The sequence below is a fragment of the Petaurus breviceps genome, unplaced genomic scaffold (genome assembly GCF_028583685.1).
Source record: "Petaurus breviceps papuanus isolate PSGF00001 unplaced genomic scaffold, PetGlider_PUasm1.0 187, whole genome shotgun sequence".
Taxonomy (NCBI): Eukaryota; Metazoa; Chordata; class Mammalia; order Diprotodontia; family Petauridae; genus Petaurus; species Petaurus breviceps.
In genome coordinates this window covers 10,287,432-10,304,423 of record NW_027185799.1, presented here as the reverse complement: position 1 = coordinate 10,304,423, position 16,992 = coordinate 10,287,432, and the positions used below count along the sequence as shown (strand labels likewise).

General features: G+C 35.1%; 1 protein-coding gene across 6 annotated transcripts in view; it reads left to right on the top strand.

Annotated features, from left to right (window-relative positions):
• The window catches only part of FSD1L (fibronectin type III and SPRY domain containing 1 like), a 160,055-nt gene that overhangs the window by 94,441 nt on the left and 48,622 nt on the right, over positions 1-16,992 (top strand). For 3 of the 6 annotated variants that reach the window (XM_069090652.1, XM_069090651.1, XM_069090649.1), the window contains exon 5: positions 14,487-14,509. The exons of the other annotated variants lie outside the window; for them this stretch is intronic. In XM_069090652.1, coding sequence (XP_068946753.1) covers positions 14,487-14,509 — 23 coding nt within the window. The remainder of the gene's footprint in view (positions 1-14,486; positions 14,510-16,992) is intronic. 6 annotated transcript variants of the gene reach the window in all.

Below are 16,992 nucleotides of genomic sequence, written 5' to 3'. Positions count from 1 at the left end.
TGAAAAAACTTTCTGAGAAAGAGAAATATTTAAAACATTCATTGTTTATTAATACATTGATGTGGCCACTCTAAGAAAGGAAAACACATGGAGAAGACAAGAGCTACTTGAGAGATATGATTGCCTGTGCTAACATTTATAGGTTTTACAATGCTGGAAAGAATTATGGGATATGAACATCATGTAGAGAGGGATGTAAATTGTTACATTTAAAATTATATGACTGTTTACCTCTGTTTTTAATTCATCTTTTTCATCCTTTTGCTGTTCTTTAAAATAAAGATATAAAAAGCAGATCATATTTTTCAAGGCAGAAGCAATAACATATTTAATTTTTTTGTTAATTTACAAGAATTATTTTTATTGATATGTCATTAACTTCTTAAATAGGAGAGGAATTAGGCTGAAGTTTAGCTTTTTACTGTTGTAAAGAAAGAACTTTTAAAATAAAGGTATTAAAAGAGATTTAAAACATTTTAAGCACTCATTTTTGTAAAAATAACTATTGTTTTGGGGTCACTTATCTGGCTACATCAATTATTTCCAAGAGTCAGGAAAGAAGGAGAAAAGGTCCCAGAGTAGCTAAAATAACTAAAGCTTATACACTTTACTTATAATAGAACTTCTTAGAGCCTATTTACTATTCTTTGACACATAAGGCTAGTGATCTTGGTTATCTGATTTCCTAGACCTGAACAGATTAGAAACAACAAATTAACAAAGGGAGGCTGGGAGAAAAAAGCTGGATCCACTTACGTTAGTAAGAATTTACAGCAGATAACTTGACAGGGAAGGAGGAAACACAGGAAATTATATACAAAGCAGAGAAGAGAGCTTTAAAAAACTACAGGTGTCTGGGACTTTTTGTGTAGTGGCAGGTTGTCTTCTATGCCTCAGTAGCTTCTGAGGGTCATAATTCTGTTGTATTAAAAATGCAATAATGTTCAAGCCAAAAGGAGGTAAATATTGTTTAATATTCTATACTTAAAGAAACAGAAAAATATTTAACATATTTTAGAAAAATCCTCTCCCATGTCCAAATAGTTAAAAACTATAAGAAAAGTTCTAGCATTTAAAGAGGTAGATAGGCTTCAGTTACCTGAAAAATTCAATCATAGAAAAGTTTATTTCCCTGCATTTCAGGATAAATGAAACCATATCTTTATAGTATAGACAAATAACAGAATCAGATATGAATAACCAGACATTTGGTTGGTATTTTGATATAATAATTATAGATAATTTTCATATATGTACATATTTAAACTAGATTGGACTTATAGAAATATTTGAAAATAAAATAACTTTTTATACATTTTGTAATTTGGACTTGAGTAATTCATACAAGCTTCTTCCCTTCCTTTTCTCCAAGTTGTTTTTAACCTGGTTTTAATATACCGTGTTTCCCCGATAATAAGACACTGTCTTATTTTTTTTTGGACAGAAAAAACACCAGAGGGCTTATTTTCAGGGGAGGGCTTATTTTAATGAACATTGACAGCAATTTTAATAAACAGGTAAATGTGAACAAAAAATGTACCTTTATTCAATAAGCAAATCACTGGGGAAGAACAGGATGACGCGCTCACTGCTGCAGCTCTGATTGGATGCAGCTCGGAGCGTGGCGTGCGTTTCACGGGGGGGGGACGGTAATGTAGCGTGTAGCACAGGGGATCACCTTCATTACAGTAGCAATCTCAATAGGGCTTATTTTCGGGGGAGGACTTATTTTAGAGGAATCTGACACAGTAAGGGGAGGGCTTATTTTCGGGATAGGTCTTATTATTGGGGAAACACGGTAGTTTAATGTTAAGAATTATAGATTGTTAATCATTATTTTATTATGAGTTTATTTTATTTGTACTTAACCTTATGGACTAGTACAAAAATTTAGTCTCTTGATTTTTTGTTCTTGTAGAAAAAATCTCCGTTTTGTGTTGAAGTGGGATATATAGTGAAGTTTTCCTGGTGTCCTTTGGATCATAAGCTGTTACACAGAGGAGTTGGACCTAGTTTACTTGGATCAAGCAACAAAATTTTTCATTAGCTTTTCCCAGGCTCACCAGTATCTTAATGATAATGTTCTAGTCAGGCTGGTAACATGGCATCAATTATATTCAGTTTTATTAGAATTCTTAATTGCTTAAAATATGATTTTTAAACACAAGCTAGATCTTTCAAGTTTTCATCCTGGAGAATGTTTTAAAATAAGAATAATGAGTTAGGAATCAGAAACTGGAATCCAGTTATAGTTCATCCACAAACAAAAAGTATAAATTGAGCAAATAAACCACTTAAATTTGGTACCAAGACTCATCATCTGTAAAATGATGGCATTGGGCTAGGTGTTTGAAATGCAGCATCTGTTCTACTTGCCATCTTTCACAGGACTGTTTTTTGTATTGAAGGAAAAGCATTATTGCAGATACTTGGAATTTTCTTTTTCTTGCTAACATTCTTAAAAGAACAGTATTGTCCTCTCTTTAAGGTTCAAAACTGCTGTCACTTGAATTATTCTTTTGTTTGTATCTGTGTGAAGTTTTATATAATATATAACTTCAGGTCGCTCAGGGCAGGATTTGAAAAAACAGTGACCTAAGAGAGACTAGACTGCATATGACATCTCCAATTTAAAATGAGTAGATTTCTTCAGTAAACTTCTGAGTACTGAGTACTTTCTGTAAATACACAGACCTCCACTAAAATCTTATTTTGATGCTTCATCACCAGAAGAGACCCTGGGTTTTTGAAGTGTATTGTCATGTACAAGTGCTAGCAGATTCTACCAAGTTGGAAAGGCTTGTAGTATGAACACAGCGTTGGACTGTATGTATGTTATTCAAGAACTGGCCTGACTATGTTTAAGAAGAGGCTTATCACCAGGTTTGTTACAGTGTGCTGAATTTTTTTGACCTCAGCAACTTGCAGATATGAATTACTGAGCCAAGAAGGTTTTGTGAATGAATGTGATGACAGACTTGCCTAATGTTAACTGCCTAAGAACCAGCCTACCTAAGAGCAGAGAGTATCATTATCAAAAGGTTAGTCACCAGATAAAAGTTTTTTTGGTGGTAGGTAGGAATGATATCCAATGAAATGGATAAAAATGCAAAATAATTTTCATTTCTGTACTGTAGCCCCTTACTATTTATATAGTGATTATTATAAAAAATGGGGAAAGGGGGCAGCTAGGAGGCACAGTGAATAGAGCACTGTCCCTGGAGTCAGGAAGACCTGAGTTCAAATGCGGCCTCAAACACTTGACACAATTACTAGCTGTGTGACTTTGGGCAAGTCACTTAACCCCAATTGCCCTCCAAAAAGCAAAAAAAACAAAAAAAAAGTGTGGAAAGGTATTGGAGAGTACTAAGAGTAATTCAGATTTTTTACTTTACTAATATTAATTTAACTGTTGATAGTCTGCATTATAGCTCTATGCCAAAAACAGAGTTTAAACATTTTTGGAACAATTACCTCATGTTCACATTCTTGCTAGAATAAATGAAATACCGTGTTTCCCTGATAATAAGACCTATCCCGAAAATAAGCCCTCCCCTTACTGTGTAAGATTCCTCTAAAATAAGCCCTCCCCCGAAAATAAGCCCTATTGAGATTGCTACTGTAATGAAGGTGATCCCCTGTGCTACACGCTACATTACCGTCCCCCCCCCGTGAAACGCACGCCACGCTCCGAGCTGCATCCAATCAGAGCTGCAGCAGTGAGCGCGTCATCCTGTTCTTTCCCAGTGATTTGCTTATTGAATAAAGGTACATTTTTTTTGTTCACATTTACCTGTTTATTAAAGTTGCTGTCAATGTTCATTAAAATAAGCCCTCCCCTAAAAATAAGCCCTCTGGTGTTTTTCTGTCCAAAAAATTTAATAAGACAGTGTCTTATTATCGGGGAAACATGGTAGAATAGAATAAAAACCAGAATATATAGGTAATGAACATAAATAGATAAAGGGACTGGACTTGTGATTTCATTGGTTGAAGTTATTCCCAGATGAGGAAGTTTCCTCTACTAATGAAGGTCGGCACCTTCTCTGCAACTTAAGAGTGTTAGAAAGTTTCTTAGGAGGCAGGGTCAAGATGATGGAGTAAAGGCAGGAAGTTATTTGAGCTCTTCCAAATTCCCCTCCAGACAATTTTAAAATAACTCTTCAAAACGAATTCTAGAGTGGCAGAACCAAAAAAAGGGGGTGAAACAAATTTCCAGACTAAGGCAACTGAGAAGGTCAACAGAAAAGAAGTGGAATGCAATCTAGCACAGGTAGCATTTGGAAGCCAGCAGTGAGACACTGCTCTAGGAAGCCAGTTCAGGCCCTCGGGGCATCTGAATCAGCAGCAGTGATTTCAGGAGCTTTCAGCCCATAGACAGTAAGGTGACTAAATACCTGGTCAGAAGGAGATTATTGGGGGAGGGGGGAGGATTTTGCTGATACTGGCACAGGACTCTGTTGCATAGCTCATACAAGATTCAGGTCACAGGCTTGGGTCACAGTCTTAGGCTGGGAAGAGCCACTAACCCACTAGAGTGTACAAACTATAGGGGAGCAGGGATCCTGTTACAGTTTCAGGGAGGAAGAGAGTGATTTTGGTTTCTTGTAGTCCAGAGCACAGGTTAGGAGAGCACTGACCATACCTCTCCTTAGATCATTCCACCTTGGAAGAATTGAGAACTTACAGGTCCCCAGAATTAGCATCACAAAAAACCTGAAGCTTGGGACACTGATCCTCTACCCCAGAAGCAGAGTTCACTTTAACATAAAGTTAAAAGTTGTGAAATAGGCTCAAAAATAAGCAAAAAACAAAAGAAGAAACTGACCATAGAAAGTTATTATGGGGAGAGGGAAGATCAAAGAACAGTCTCAGAAGAGGACAATGTCAAAATGGCTACAGGTAAAGCCTCAAAAAAAAACATAACAGGCTGCCCAAAAAAGAATTCCTGGGAAGAGTTCAAAAAGGATTTTAAAAAATCAAATAAGAAAGGTGGAGGAAAAATTCAGAAAAGAAATAAGAATGATGGAAAAGAATCAAGAAAAAAGAGTCAATAGCTTGCTTGGTAAAGGAAGCCAAAAAAAAATGGAAAAAAATATTCATTGAAGAAAACAAGTCCTTTAAAAGTAGTATTGAATTGGCCAAATAGAAAGGAGGTACAGGGGTGGCTAGGTGGCACAGGGAACAGAGCACTGGCCCTGGAGTCAGGAGGACCTGAGTTCAAATCCAGCCTCAGACTCTTAACACTTACTAGCCATGTGACCTTGGGCAAGTTACTTAACCCCAATTGCCTTGCCTTTCTCCCTCCCCTCCCCCAAAAAAGGAGGTCCATAAGCTCACTGAAGAAAATGATTCCTTAAAAATTAGGATTGGGCAAGTGGAAACTAATGACTCTGAGACATTAACAAACAATAAGACAAAGTCCAAAGAATGAAAAAACAGAAAATATGAAATATTTCATTGGAAAAAAGAATTGACCTGGAAAATAGACTGAGGAGAGATAATTTAAAAATTATTGGACTAGGGACAGTCCAGGTTCAAATTCGGCTCAGACACTAGCTGTATGACCCTGGGTAAATTGCTTAATCCAAATTTCCTCAAAAAAAAAAAAAGAATTTGACTACCCCATAGCCATGATAAAAAAAAAGGAACCTAGAATAATATTTCAAGAAATAATCAAGGAAAACTACTTTGATAACCTAGAAACAGAGGGGAAAATAGAAATCAAAGGAATCCATTGGTCACCTCCAGAAAGAGATGCCCAAATGAAAACTTCCAGGAATATTATAGCCAAATTCCAGAGCTCCCAGGTCAAGGAGAAAATATTCCTATCAGCCAGAAAGATACAGTTCAGATATCATGGAGCCACAGTCAAGATATAACACATGATTTAGCAGGTTATACATTAAAGAATCAGAAGGCTTGGAACATGATATTTGAGAAAGCAGAGATGTTAGGATTACAACCAAGAGTGGTCTACCCAGCTGAGTATAATCCATCAGGGGGGAAATGGATATTTAATGAAATAGAAGACTTTCAGATATTCCTGATGAGAAAAGAGCTGAAAAAGAAATTGACATTCAAACATAAGACTGGAGAGAAGCATAAAAAGGCAAGCGTGAAAGAGAAATCATAAGGGATTCAATAAATTCCTGTATGGGAAGGCAATATGTAATAATTCTAAGAACTTTATCATTATTAGGGCAATAAGAAACAATGTTCATAGAGGGTATGGGTATTGGGTCTGTTATGTTGGGATGATCTCCAAAAAAACTGAAGGATTGAGAAAGAGGTATGTACTGGGAAAAAGAGGAAAGGAGAAGTAGAATGGGGTAAATTATCACACATAAAAGAGGTGTAAAAGAGCTTTTACAGTGGAGGGGAAAAGTTGGCGGGGGGGTGGCGGCAGCAGGCAATGCTTGAACCTTACCCTCATTGGAATTGACTCAAAGAGGAGTCAATACATACTCAATAGAGTGTAAATATCTATCTTACCCTACAGGAAACTAGGAGGGGAGGGGGAATAACTGAAGGCGAGGGACTGATAGAACAGAGGGATGTAGTGGAAGAGGAAGCAGTTAGGAGCAAAACAATTGTGATGAGGGACAGGGTAAAAGGAAAGAGAGGGATAAAAGAATAAATGAGGAAAATAGGATGAAATGCACAATAATACATTACTGTGAAAGTGAATGGGATGAACTCAACCATAAAATAGAAGTGGGATAGCAGAATGGATTAAAAACCATAATCCTGCAATATGCTATTTATAAGAAACACATTTGAAGTTAAGAGGCACATGGAGTAAAGGTAAAAGGTAGGAGCAGAATTTGTTATGGGGGACCTCAACTTTCCTCTCTCAGAACTTGGCAAATCTAACCAAAATAAAACTAGAAACAATTTAAGGAGGTGAACAGAATTGTAGAAAACTTAGATATGATAGAGCTCTGGAGAAAATCAAATGTAAATAGAAAGGAATATAACTTTTTCATGGCACCTAAATAAAAACTAGCCATGTTTCAGGGTATAAAATGTCACAACCAAATGCAAAAGAGGAAAAATATTAAATGCATTCTTTTTAGATCACAATGCCACAAAATTACATTCCATAAAGAGCTATGAAAACATAAATTAAAAATTAATTAGAAACTAAATAATCCTAAAGAATGAGTCAAAGAAACAGTCAATGATTTCATTAATGAGGACAACAATGACACAACATACCAAAATTTATGGGATGAAGCCAAAGCAGTACTTAGGGGAAAATTTATGTCTCTAAACACTTACATCAATAAAATAGAGAAAGAATAGATCAATCAATGGACATGGAACTAAAAAAAGAACAAATTTAAACTCTCCAGTTAAATTCCAAATTGGAAAACCTGAAATCAAAGGAGAGATTAATAAAATTGAAAGTAAGAAAACCATTGAACTATTAAATAAAACTAGAAACTGGTTTCATGAAAAATACAATGAAGTAAAGAATGAATTTAATTTTAAAACAGAATTAAGTAAAATTACTGGTATCAAAAATGAAAAGGATGAATTCACCATTGATGAAGATGAAATTGAAGCAATCATTAGGAGCTATTTTACCCAATTATATGCCAATAAAACTGACAATCTAAGTGAAATGGATAAATCTTTACAAAAATGTAAATTTCTCAGATTAACAGAAGAGAAGCTGTGACTTTGAGGCCACATCTCTCTGCAAGGCTATGTGCCCTCTCTAATATCTAAATGAACAGCTGTGTGTGTGTGTGTGTGTGTGCACGTGTGTGCGCGTGAGTGTGCATAGCTAAATTGATTACTTGCAGACTCTCTTGAAAGGTGAATAAAAAAGTGGTTGAGTTGGTTTCATGCTGGGCCTAATGGTAATAAAAAACAATTTAATGAGATGCTTGGTTATCTTAATTTTCGCTATTTGTTGTGACTATCAGTAAACAGAGGGCACACAAACTGTAATATCTTCTTAGTCAATATATGTAATAGAAGAAATATAGAGAAGTTGTGTGAAGAATTTTATGAGTTGTCCAAATTAAATCAACTTTGATACTAAGTTACTACTGAATCCTTCCTTACCTTCCTAGGGAGAACCTTTATTTTCAACATTTTTGTGAAGGTTTAAATGGCATACAAGATAATGTTTCCATCAATGCTGAAATTAGGAACTAAGGTTCCAGTTTTAGATACCTAATAAAATTCTGCCTTGTAGAAATTTTAAAAATAACATTTACTTCAGACACAAGTGAAACAAATTTGAAATCGAACAATGATTGAAGTTGATAGAAATAGTAGTAAACATTCCCTATTAATATATTTGTTGGTTAAATGTCTTCTTCATGTTCTTTTGTCATTAGGTCTGACATAAACATTTGATGCTATTCTCAGGAAAGATGTTGACTTTCCAGTTTGGAGTTCAAAGTGTAGTAGAATGAACTTTGAATTGGAAATCAGAAGACACTTGGGTTTAATCCTACTTCAGCCACTAACAAGTTGTGTAACGTTGGCCTAGTTACAGGACTCAGACTTCTCATTGTAAAATAAAGGGTTGGAATAAATCTTTAAGACCCATTACAGCTCTAAATGCTATGATTTTATAAAAGTAGGCATAGAGGAAGATGATAAACTTTTGGAAAATATGAATGGAATCAAAGAATGAAAGAGCCTCCAAACTGCAGAAATGTCTAATCAAAATCTTTTGTTTTTACATCATCTACATTCCTATTATATCCCTCCACAATGCCTCTCAGAGATCCATCGCTTAAAATACTTTAAAAGAGAAGAAAAAAACTCAGTAAAACTAACTAGCATATTGAAAAAGAATGACATTATATGCAGTGTTCTGTAGACCCGTATGCTTTAAATACATTAAAAGAGAGTCAGATGGCACTGAAGGTGATGCATAATTTCTTAATTGATAGGATTTGATTGGTTATAGATGTAGCAATCATAAATTGGAAAAGTTTTATCCTATGAAAAATTCTTATTGGAGCCTTTTGAAAAATAAATACTTTGAATTCATTAGCTCCTTCTGATCCCAAGGCTTACTTTACTGCTCTATCTTCAAGATCTTAATACAGTAACTTGTACTTGGTGAGTTACATGATGCTGTAAGCACCCTACCATACCCAGGATGGCCTGCCTAGCACAGGTTCTTTGATCTGCTTTTAAAGGAAAGGTAGCTTTTAAAGGAGTTAACAATATTACTTTAATTACATTCACTAGTTCAGGGGAAAGGTCAGCATCTTGAATGTGGAGAAAATATAGGCAGAGAAATTAGCACAAAAACCAACAGACATGGCTCCAACTGTCTGAATATAGCAATATTGCTATATACTTTTCATACATCTCTGTATTGAGGGAGTACATACATCTAAGCAGGCGGAGGGGCTCTGAATTTCTGGCTACTTAGAGTCTTGACCAGGAAATCAAAAGATCCTTCTCATGGGTTGAACCCCTAAAAAGCAAAATACCAACTTCCCAGAATATATAACAAAGGTTTGGCCCCTGATGGACTCAGAGTCAGTAGGCACAAAACCTACATGACTCAGCACAGCTGTGAATTATCAGTAAACTCTTTTATTCTTATTGAAAAAAATGGCCCCCAGGATTTTGATGATTTATTTTAGCTTTTATTTAAGAACTTAGACTTTATAGGGGTGGCTAGGTGTTGCAGTGAATAGAGCACTGCCCTGGAGTCAGGAAGACCTGAGTTCAAATTCTACCTCAGACACTTAACTAGCCTTATGACCTTGGGCAAGTCACTTAACCCCAATTGCCCTGCCTTCCCCCCTCTAAAAAAAAGCCAAAAAAAAAAAGAACTTAGACATTATGCCATTTGTGTGTGTATATATGTGTGTGCACACATGTGTCCTCACATGTGCTCACATACATGTTCAGTGGTGATATTGTTATTAGCTATCGGCCTTTAAGCAAATTGTAGTTTATTTACTTACTAAGCTTGTTGACATTGTATGTTTATCTTGTTGCCTTGTCTGAAATCATGATTGTAACCCCCTTTTAAAAAAGTAATACTTGATGTGTAGTCATTTTTGTTCTAACCTCTTATTTTAATTTTGTATAGGTCTTTATTTTTTTTTTAATATTTAATGTTTGTAGGAAGTTGTAGGGTTTTATTTTCATATCTATCTTACTTTGGAAAACTTCCATTTTACTGAGGAGTTTAATCCATTTATATTCAAGGCTAAAGTTGTTAGGTTTCTGTTTTTCTTCATTTAATTCAAGATGTGTGAATTAGTATTAAAATTAGGAAGATCTTGTTTTAGATCCTGCCTCTGAAACATCTCTAACTGTATGACCATGGCAATTCACAGAGGAGTTGTCAGTAGGTGTATTTGTGAAAGGAATTTTCATACTTCTCACACCAGAGAAATTTGAGGCCCAAACAGTGTCCTCTCAAAAAAAAAGAAAATCCCAAAAAATCAACAACACTGTTTCATATTGATTTTCCCCTCTGTGCTTGATTTCTTCTGTTGCCTTTGGCTTATACTTCACTCTTTCTTATTAAACAGCTTCTCTTTTTGATCTTTCTTTTTTCATACCAGATAGGAATATGATTCAGAATTCTCCTTATATATGCCATCTTCCCCTCCAATTCTTAACTTTGATCAATATTTATTTATGATATCCTTTTCTGAGAAGTATCAGTTTACTGCTTCTCCTTCTTCATTTCATTATCCTCTCAATCTTTTCTGAAATCTTGTCTCCTGTTTGTGGATTCTAAGTTTTAGAGCTATAAGGGACTTCTGCTAATCAGTTTTTTTGTTTATTTTCTCTATGTATACAAGTATACAAGATAGAGCTTCTATCTTTCCTCTCTCTCAATGTTCTGTTAGCATAAAGGTAAATCATGTTTGATCCCCCTTCATTTTTTGTTATTTACTTTGTGTATATTTTGAAGAACATTTTTTTTCTGATGAATTTCACTGTGAGACTTAATTCACAAAGTAGGTAATATTGTGTGATGGGAGATATCTTGGTCCCAGGGCCCATACTTATTCCATACCCTTTCTATTCACCTCTGTCCATTCTAAGGCCAGTTTATACTATTTTTGGACATATGTCTCCATGTCTACCTTGGACATTGACTCCTCTTGGGGGCCAATATGTTTTCTCTCTTATGTGATGAGATAGATTTTTGCTCTTATTGGGAAAAGATGCTTTCCTAAGGTGCCTACTCTGTCAGAAATGGCTTATCCCCGACTTTGTTGACCTTCTTGTAATTATATCCCTTTCCATATCATCTCAGAGCTTTGTATCAGGCTTTTTATACTGTGTTCTCTACTTCTACCTCCCCACTTCCCCAACAGAAAACAGCATCACCCACCCTACCATTTTACCTCCTTTATGAATTAAGAATCTTAGGGAATGAGATTCATGAGAAAAAGACTTCTGGGGGCTTCTCCTTGGCATTTTCTCCTGTCTAGGCCAGCAGAACTGAATAATTTCAGAGACCTTTCAGAATTGAGTATTGGGGGTTTCGCACTGACCCTCTTTCCAATGGAAACTCCATAGAGGAATGACTACAGCTCTTTTGGTCATTTCCACTCCCCCCTGCCTCTTCATCTGTCTGAAGAGTGACTTTTCACTGCTGGGTCATCTCTCCCTTATGCTTTGCTTGCCTTCTCTTTTTCTTGCAGTTTTAATTACTATAATGTATATGTGGCTTATTACTTGTTGGTTCAAGGTAGTAGAATTTGTGAGTTCCTCTAAGACTTATTTTACTGTCCTACAAGTTGCTTAACCATTCTGGGCCTCAGTTTTCTCATCTGTAAAATGGGGACTAGAGTGAGATGGATGACTTCCAAGATCCTTGCAGCTCTGAATCTAAGACCCTATGATCTTCATAATCACAGGTCCCTTTTAAAATGAGACCAGTTGTCATATAATATCAAATTCCCTAGAATAGAATTAACTGCAATAAGTATGTAATAGAGAACAGAGTATGATTTTAAATCTAGTTGTCATGATATGTGAGGTGTAGTTTTTACCTCTTCTTCAGTTTTATTAATGAAATAAGATGAATAAAAATAAAATCATCCACCGACTTGTGTCTAAACTGTTTTGGTTAGGTGGATGGGTGTGCTTATTTCTTCTGTGAATTTTGGATCAGAAAGCACTTAAAAATTGTCTATTTTTTTAGAATTCTTTTTTTTTCCATCTTAAGGTAAAGTATTCTGAAAATATTACTTGATGAGCCTGTCTTCTGGAGTAATTAGTTAAAAGGTATTCATTTCCACACATGTTAAATAGGAATAGTGAGCTACAGAGAAATTTGATATTTTACTTACTTTGCATAATAAATTATATGCTTTAACTATAATGTAAGTTTCTTCTAAAAAGTACAATTTTAAAACTTATCTGGAGTTTCAGGGAAGCTGAAATGTATGGTTGAGGACAAAGAGCAGTAGGTGACAAAAGATTTGTAGAACATCATAGAGGGAATGGGCCTTCAGAGATAATTGCAATCCCTTCATTTTACAAATGAGAAAATGGAGTTGTAAAGAGGTGACATGATTTGCTATCGGTGACATAGTATGTTAGTGGCAGAGCTGTGTCTAGACTAGGATTCAAATTCTGTTCTAGTGTTCAGTCTACTACATCCCACTTTGTCATTATTTTAATTAAACAAAAATGTTAATATACCATGTTTGATAATTTAATAAAGGATACAGTGTTTTGATCTGTTGTAAATGAGTCTTCTCTGAGAATAAGCTGCCATCTCTGATTCAAATGACATTACTTAAAAATATACATACAGTGGAATTTTAGCCCTTATAATATGTGTACCTGCCAAATGATTTGAAGAATGTTTTCATTTTAATTGAAATGTTTTAACCTGGAGCACTAACAGAGAACATTGATATTTGCCTTACTATATTTCCTGTAAGTCTACGTAACTTCCTTGTACTTTATCTCCAAATGGCTTATGTTGTTTAAGTGATACTGTCAAGTGAGGGTACTAGTGGTGTAGAATCTTTCAATGAACAAACATTTGTTAATTTTAAAAATAAATTTTTATTAATATCATTTGATTTTATGTTATATAAATTTCCTCCCTCAGCATAGTGCCTCCAGTGCTTATTACAGTGCCTGGCAAATAGTAGGCACATAATAAATATTTATGGAATGAATTAATGAATCCCATGTAGCAATTTTTTTAAAGCAAAAAGAAGAGGAGGAAAAATTGAACATGCACAAGCATTTATTAAGCATTATGTCCCAGGCACTGTGCGAGGTACTGAGGATACAAAGAGAAAAATCCAATAGGCCCTGCACTCAATAATCTTGGTTTTTCAATAGGGTAAACAACATGTACGTAAGTATACATATACAATTATAAATAAAATAAATAAAATTTTTTTGTGGAGAGGAGATCAGGAAATGCTTCATATAGGCATTGTATAAACAAAGATTTGAAGGAAACAAGTGCTCCTAAGTGGCAGAAGTATGGTGGGAGTACATTCTGGTCATTGAGGACAACAAAGGTGTGAAAACAGGAGATGGAATGCTCTCTGTGAGGGATAGCAAGGAGACTAGTTTGGTCAAACTGTAGAGTACAAGAAGGGAAGTTATATATAATAAGGGCCATGGACATGAGAGCAAGGTTAAGAAAGAGTAGTATAAAATGGAGAGTAAACACTTCGATAGGCAGTAATTTTGTATGGGGACAGGCAAAACCATCAGGTTATAGAAATTCAGTTCAGACTTTGAGTCATGGGACAGTTTTCTATAGAAATCCAATCTCTTTTCCTTTACTAATGCAAGATATAATTAGACCCAGGCATCATGGGTCCTTTTCTTCCAGCATTGTACTTTTTTGAAAAATTTTCTTTATCTTTTCTGGTATGTTGATCACTTCCTTTTGCTTTGATCTGCTGAAAGATTACAAAGCATTTTGTTCTTTCTTTTTCCCTTTTTAAGGTATTGCTAATAATTTGCTGATAAATATTTTGGATGACTCCCAGTTTTAGGGAGAGGACAAGTAAATAATTCTGGCTCTTGTTTGAGATACTTTATAGAAACTATACCAAGACATGAAGGAATAAATTTGGAAGAGGTTGAATAAATAACAATTTTGAAGCACCAAAATCATAAGTGGTTTTATGAACTTCTCCACTTAGCTTTTGAATAAATTCCATCTGATTAATTCAACCAAAAATGAATAAGTAAAGAAAGATGTGTTCAGAGTCACATGAAGTTGGTCTGAAGTGGTATGCTGGCCTCTTTTTGAACTGATTTATCTAGTTCTTAATCCATTACTGCAGTCCTAACACAAAATTAACAAAAGTTTGTGAGTTTAAAAGAATATTTTCTCATAAAATTTTCTGATAACTTGGGTTTTGGTGAATATTAACTAAGCTGCTGCAGAGTTTGTGTTCTAACTTTTCTTGCATGTTACTGCATTTGAAAGTTGCATGAAAGCACTAACTGCCTTCTTTCTCTTCCCCCTGACTTGCTCCAAGGCTGCCAGACAGATCAAAGATAGGTATGGTACATACTCTACATTACATTTTTTAAAAAAAATATTGATTTCTAAGTCAGAAATGAAATTCAGGTTTTTTTTTTGTTTTATATCACAACCTTAGTGGTTGAAATAAAAATATCTAATTGTGAAGTGGGGGAGGAAGGGTACTTTCTATACATCCTCCTGGAATATCCAGTATTTGTCTTTATTTTTAAAACAGTTGAGGGAAAAAATATGTTTCCCAAGTAATTTCATTTCTGACATAATTCCTATTTATGTTGCTTGACATGTTATACAATAGGTTTGATACAATCAATTCTTGATTATCTTTTCTAATGAAGGGGAAAAGTGCTGTAAATTATTTTTTAAAAATAGTATTTGTCTTTGAAATTTCATTTTTGTGTTTAAGTTGGATATTCTGATAATATATAGGATTTTAAACATTCTTGGGAGTTGTACTGGTTTTCCAACATCCACTGCCTCTCTAGACCCTCCCTTACCAACTCATTTGTGCTTTTTCACTCCATGTTGGGTGTTGACTACTAATTCTGAAAATAATTGTACCTGCTCTTTCCTCCTGTCCATTTTTACTTAGTTGCAACTCATCTAGGAGAAGAAAGACAATGGAGATATTTAGATAGTTTGTTTATTTTCTGGTAGTAAAACCAGGACTTGACAGAAATCTTAGGATTCTGGTTAATAAAGACTAAAGTTTTTTTTATAAATTTCAGGTGGCAACATTTGGATACTATAAGTGTAGTACACTATAAGTCTACTGGAAGTAGACCTTCTAGATAATGATCAAGAATTGACTGTATTATGATTGTTAGCCTAAAATGTGTGCCTCCCTACCTTCCCTTTTCTCTATTCCTCTCCCTTTTCCCTTTTTGCTTTGGATTATGGGATTCTTTGAAAAATATTGGTGTTCAAAGACCTGCCCACCAATCTGTGATATATAGGATATTTTTTCTCCATTGAAATGGGCTATTTCGCTAATCATGGACTATGTGAAAGCATTTTCAAAATCATCAGTATATTTGTTAGTTTTGATTGAGGAATTTAGTTTCCTTTTTTTTTTTTCTTTTTGGAGGGGGAAAGATAGGGTAATTGGGGTTAAGTGATTTGCCCAAGGTCACATGGCTAGTTTTTTGTGTATAAGTGTGTGAGGCTGGATTTGAACTCAGGTCCTCCTGACTCCAGGGCCGGTGCTCTATTCACTGTGCCACCTAGCTGCCCCAGGAATTTAGTTTTCAATCCACATTCCTCTTTTATATCATTAAGAACATTGGAGTGGCTAGGTGGCTCAGTGAGTAAGAGTGCTGGCCCCTGAGTTGGAAGGACCCAGGGTCGGTTCCGGCCTCAGAGAGTTAACACCTACACAAAATAACTGGCCATGTAACTTTCGGCAAGTTACTTAACCCCAATTGCTTTAAAAAAAAAAGAAAAGAACAAGTTAGCTGTTCTCATGCCTCTAGACCTTTACAATTATGTAAATATTGTATTGTCTAACATTCATTTTAATTTTTTTATTCGGATTCTCTGTTTTGCTTATAAATCAAATGGAGAGAGCTAGGACGAAAAGAGAAATTTATGTGGAAAGAGTATTAGTGATCTATATCAGAGTTGCCTTTGTCTTTATTTTAAATTTTATTTGTTTATTGTAAGGAAATAGAAGCTACACAAACTTTTAGGTCAGCAGTTCTTCACTTAAGGTCCACAATCTTTTTAAATATGCTTTTTGGTATTAATATAATTGGTTTCCTTTCTAATACTTTGTATTTTATTCTTATGTATTTAAAAACATTCTGAGAAGACATCAATAGGCTTCACCAGACTTCCAAAAGGGTCCATGACACAAAAAAATGGTTTTGAATCTCTTTATTCAGGTTTAAATAGATGGAGTTATTACTGATCCCTGACCTGATGAGAGACTCAGTCTTTTTCAGTATCTTCTTTCTAACATCATCTCCAGTTACAGAATGCCCATGTGATTTTCTGTCAGAATCCACTTCCAAACTCCAGCATCTCACCCCCTTGATAAGAATTATACTTTATTTTCTAACTCTTAATATTTATTTCCATGAGCTTTAGGATATTCTCTACTCACCAAGAATAGTCAAGATCTGTGACAAGATCACAGTGGCCAGCTGATCAGTAGGCTTCTCATGCTGCTGAACTTCCTGTCCTTAATGTCGCATTACCTCACAGCTGATGGTTATCCAAACTCTAGGCTGACAAATTTTGTTGCCACAAGCTGAAGATCAACATTGCTGTTTTCCTTTCCATACATGCCTTGTTCATATATAATTGCTAGTCACTGGATGCAGAGCCCAACCAACACAAACAATATGTGGACACTTATGGCCATTTCATGACAGTAGATGCTGAACTGGGGAAAGAGGAGGAAAAGGTGTTTGACCCCAGCTTGTCAAAATCTTATCTGTATGTAAGCTATTCTGGAGCCAACTCCAAGGATGTCAAGTGCTTTAACTTAACATGATGAT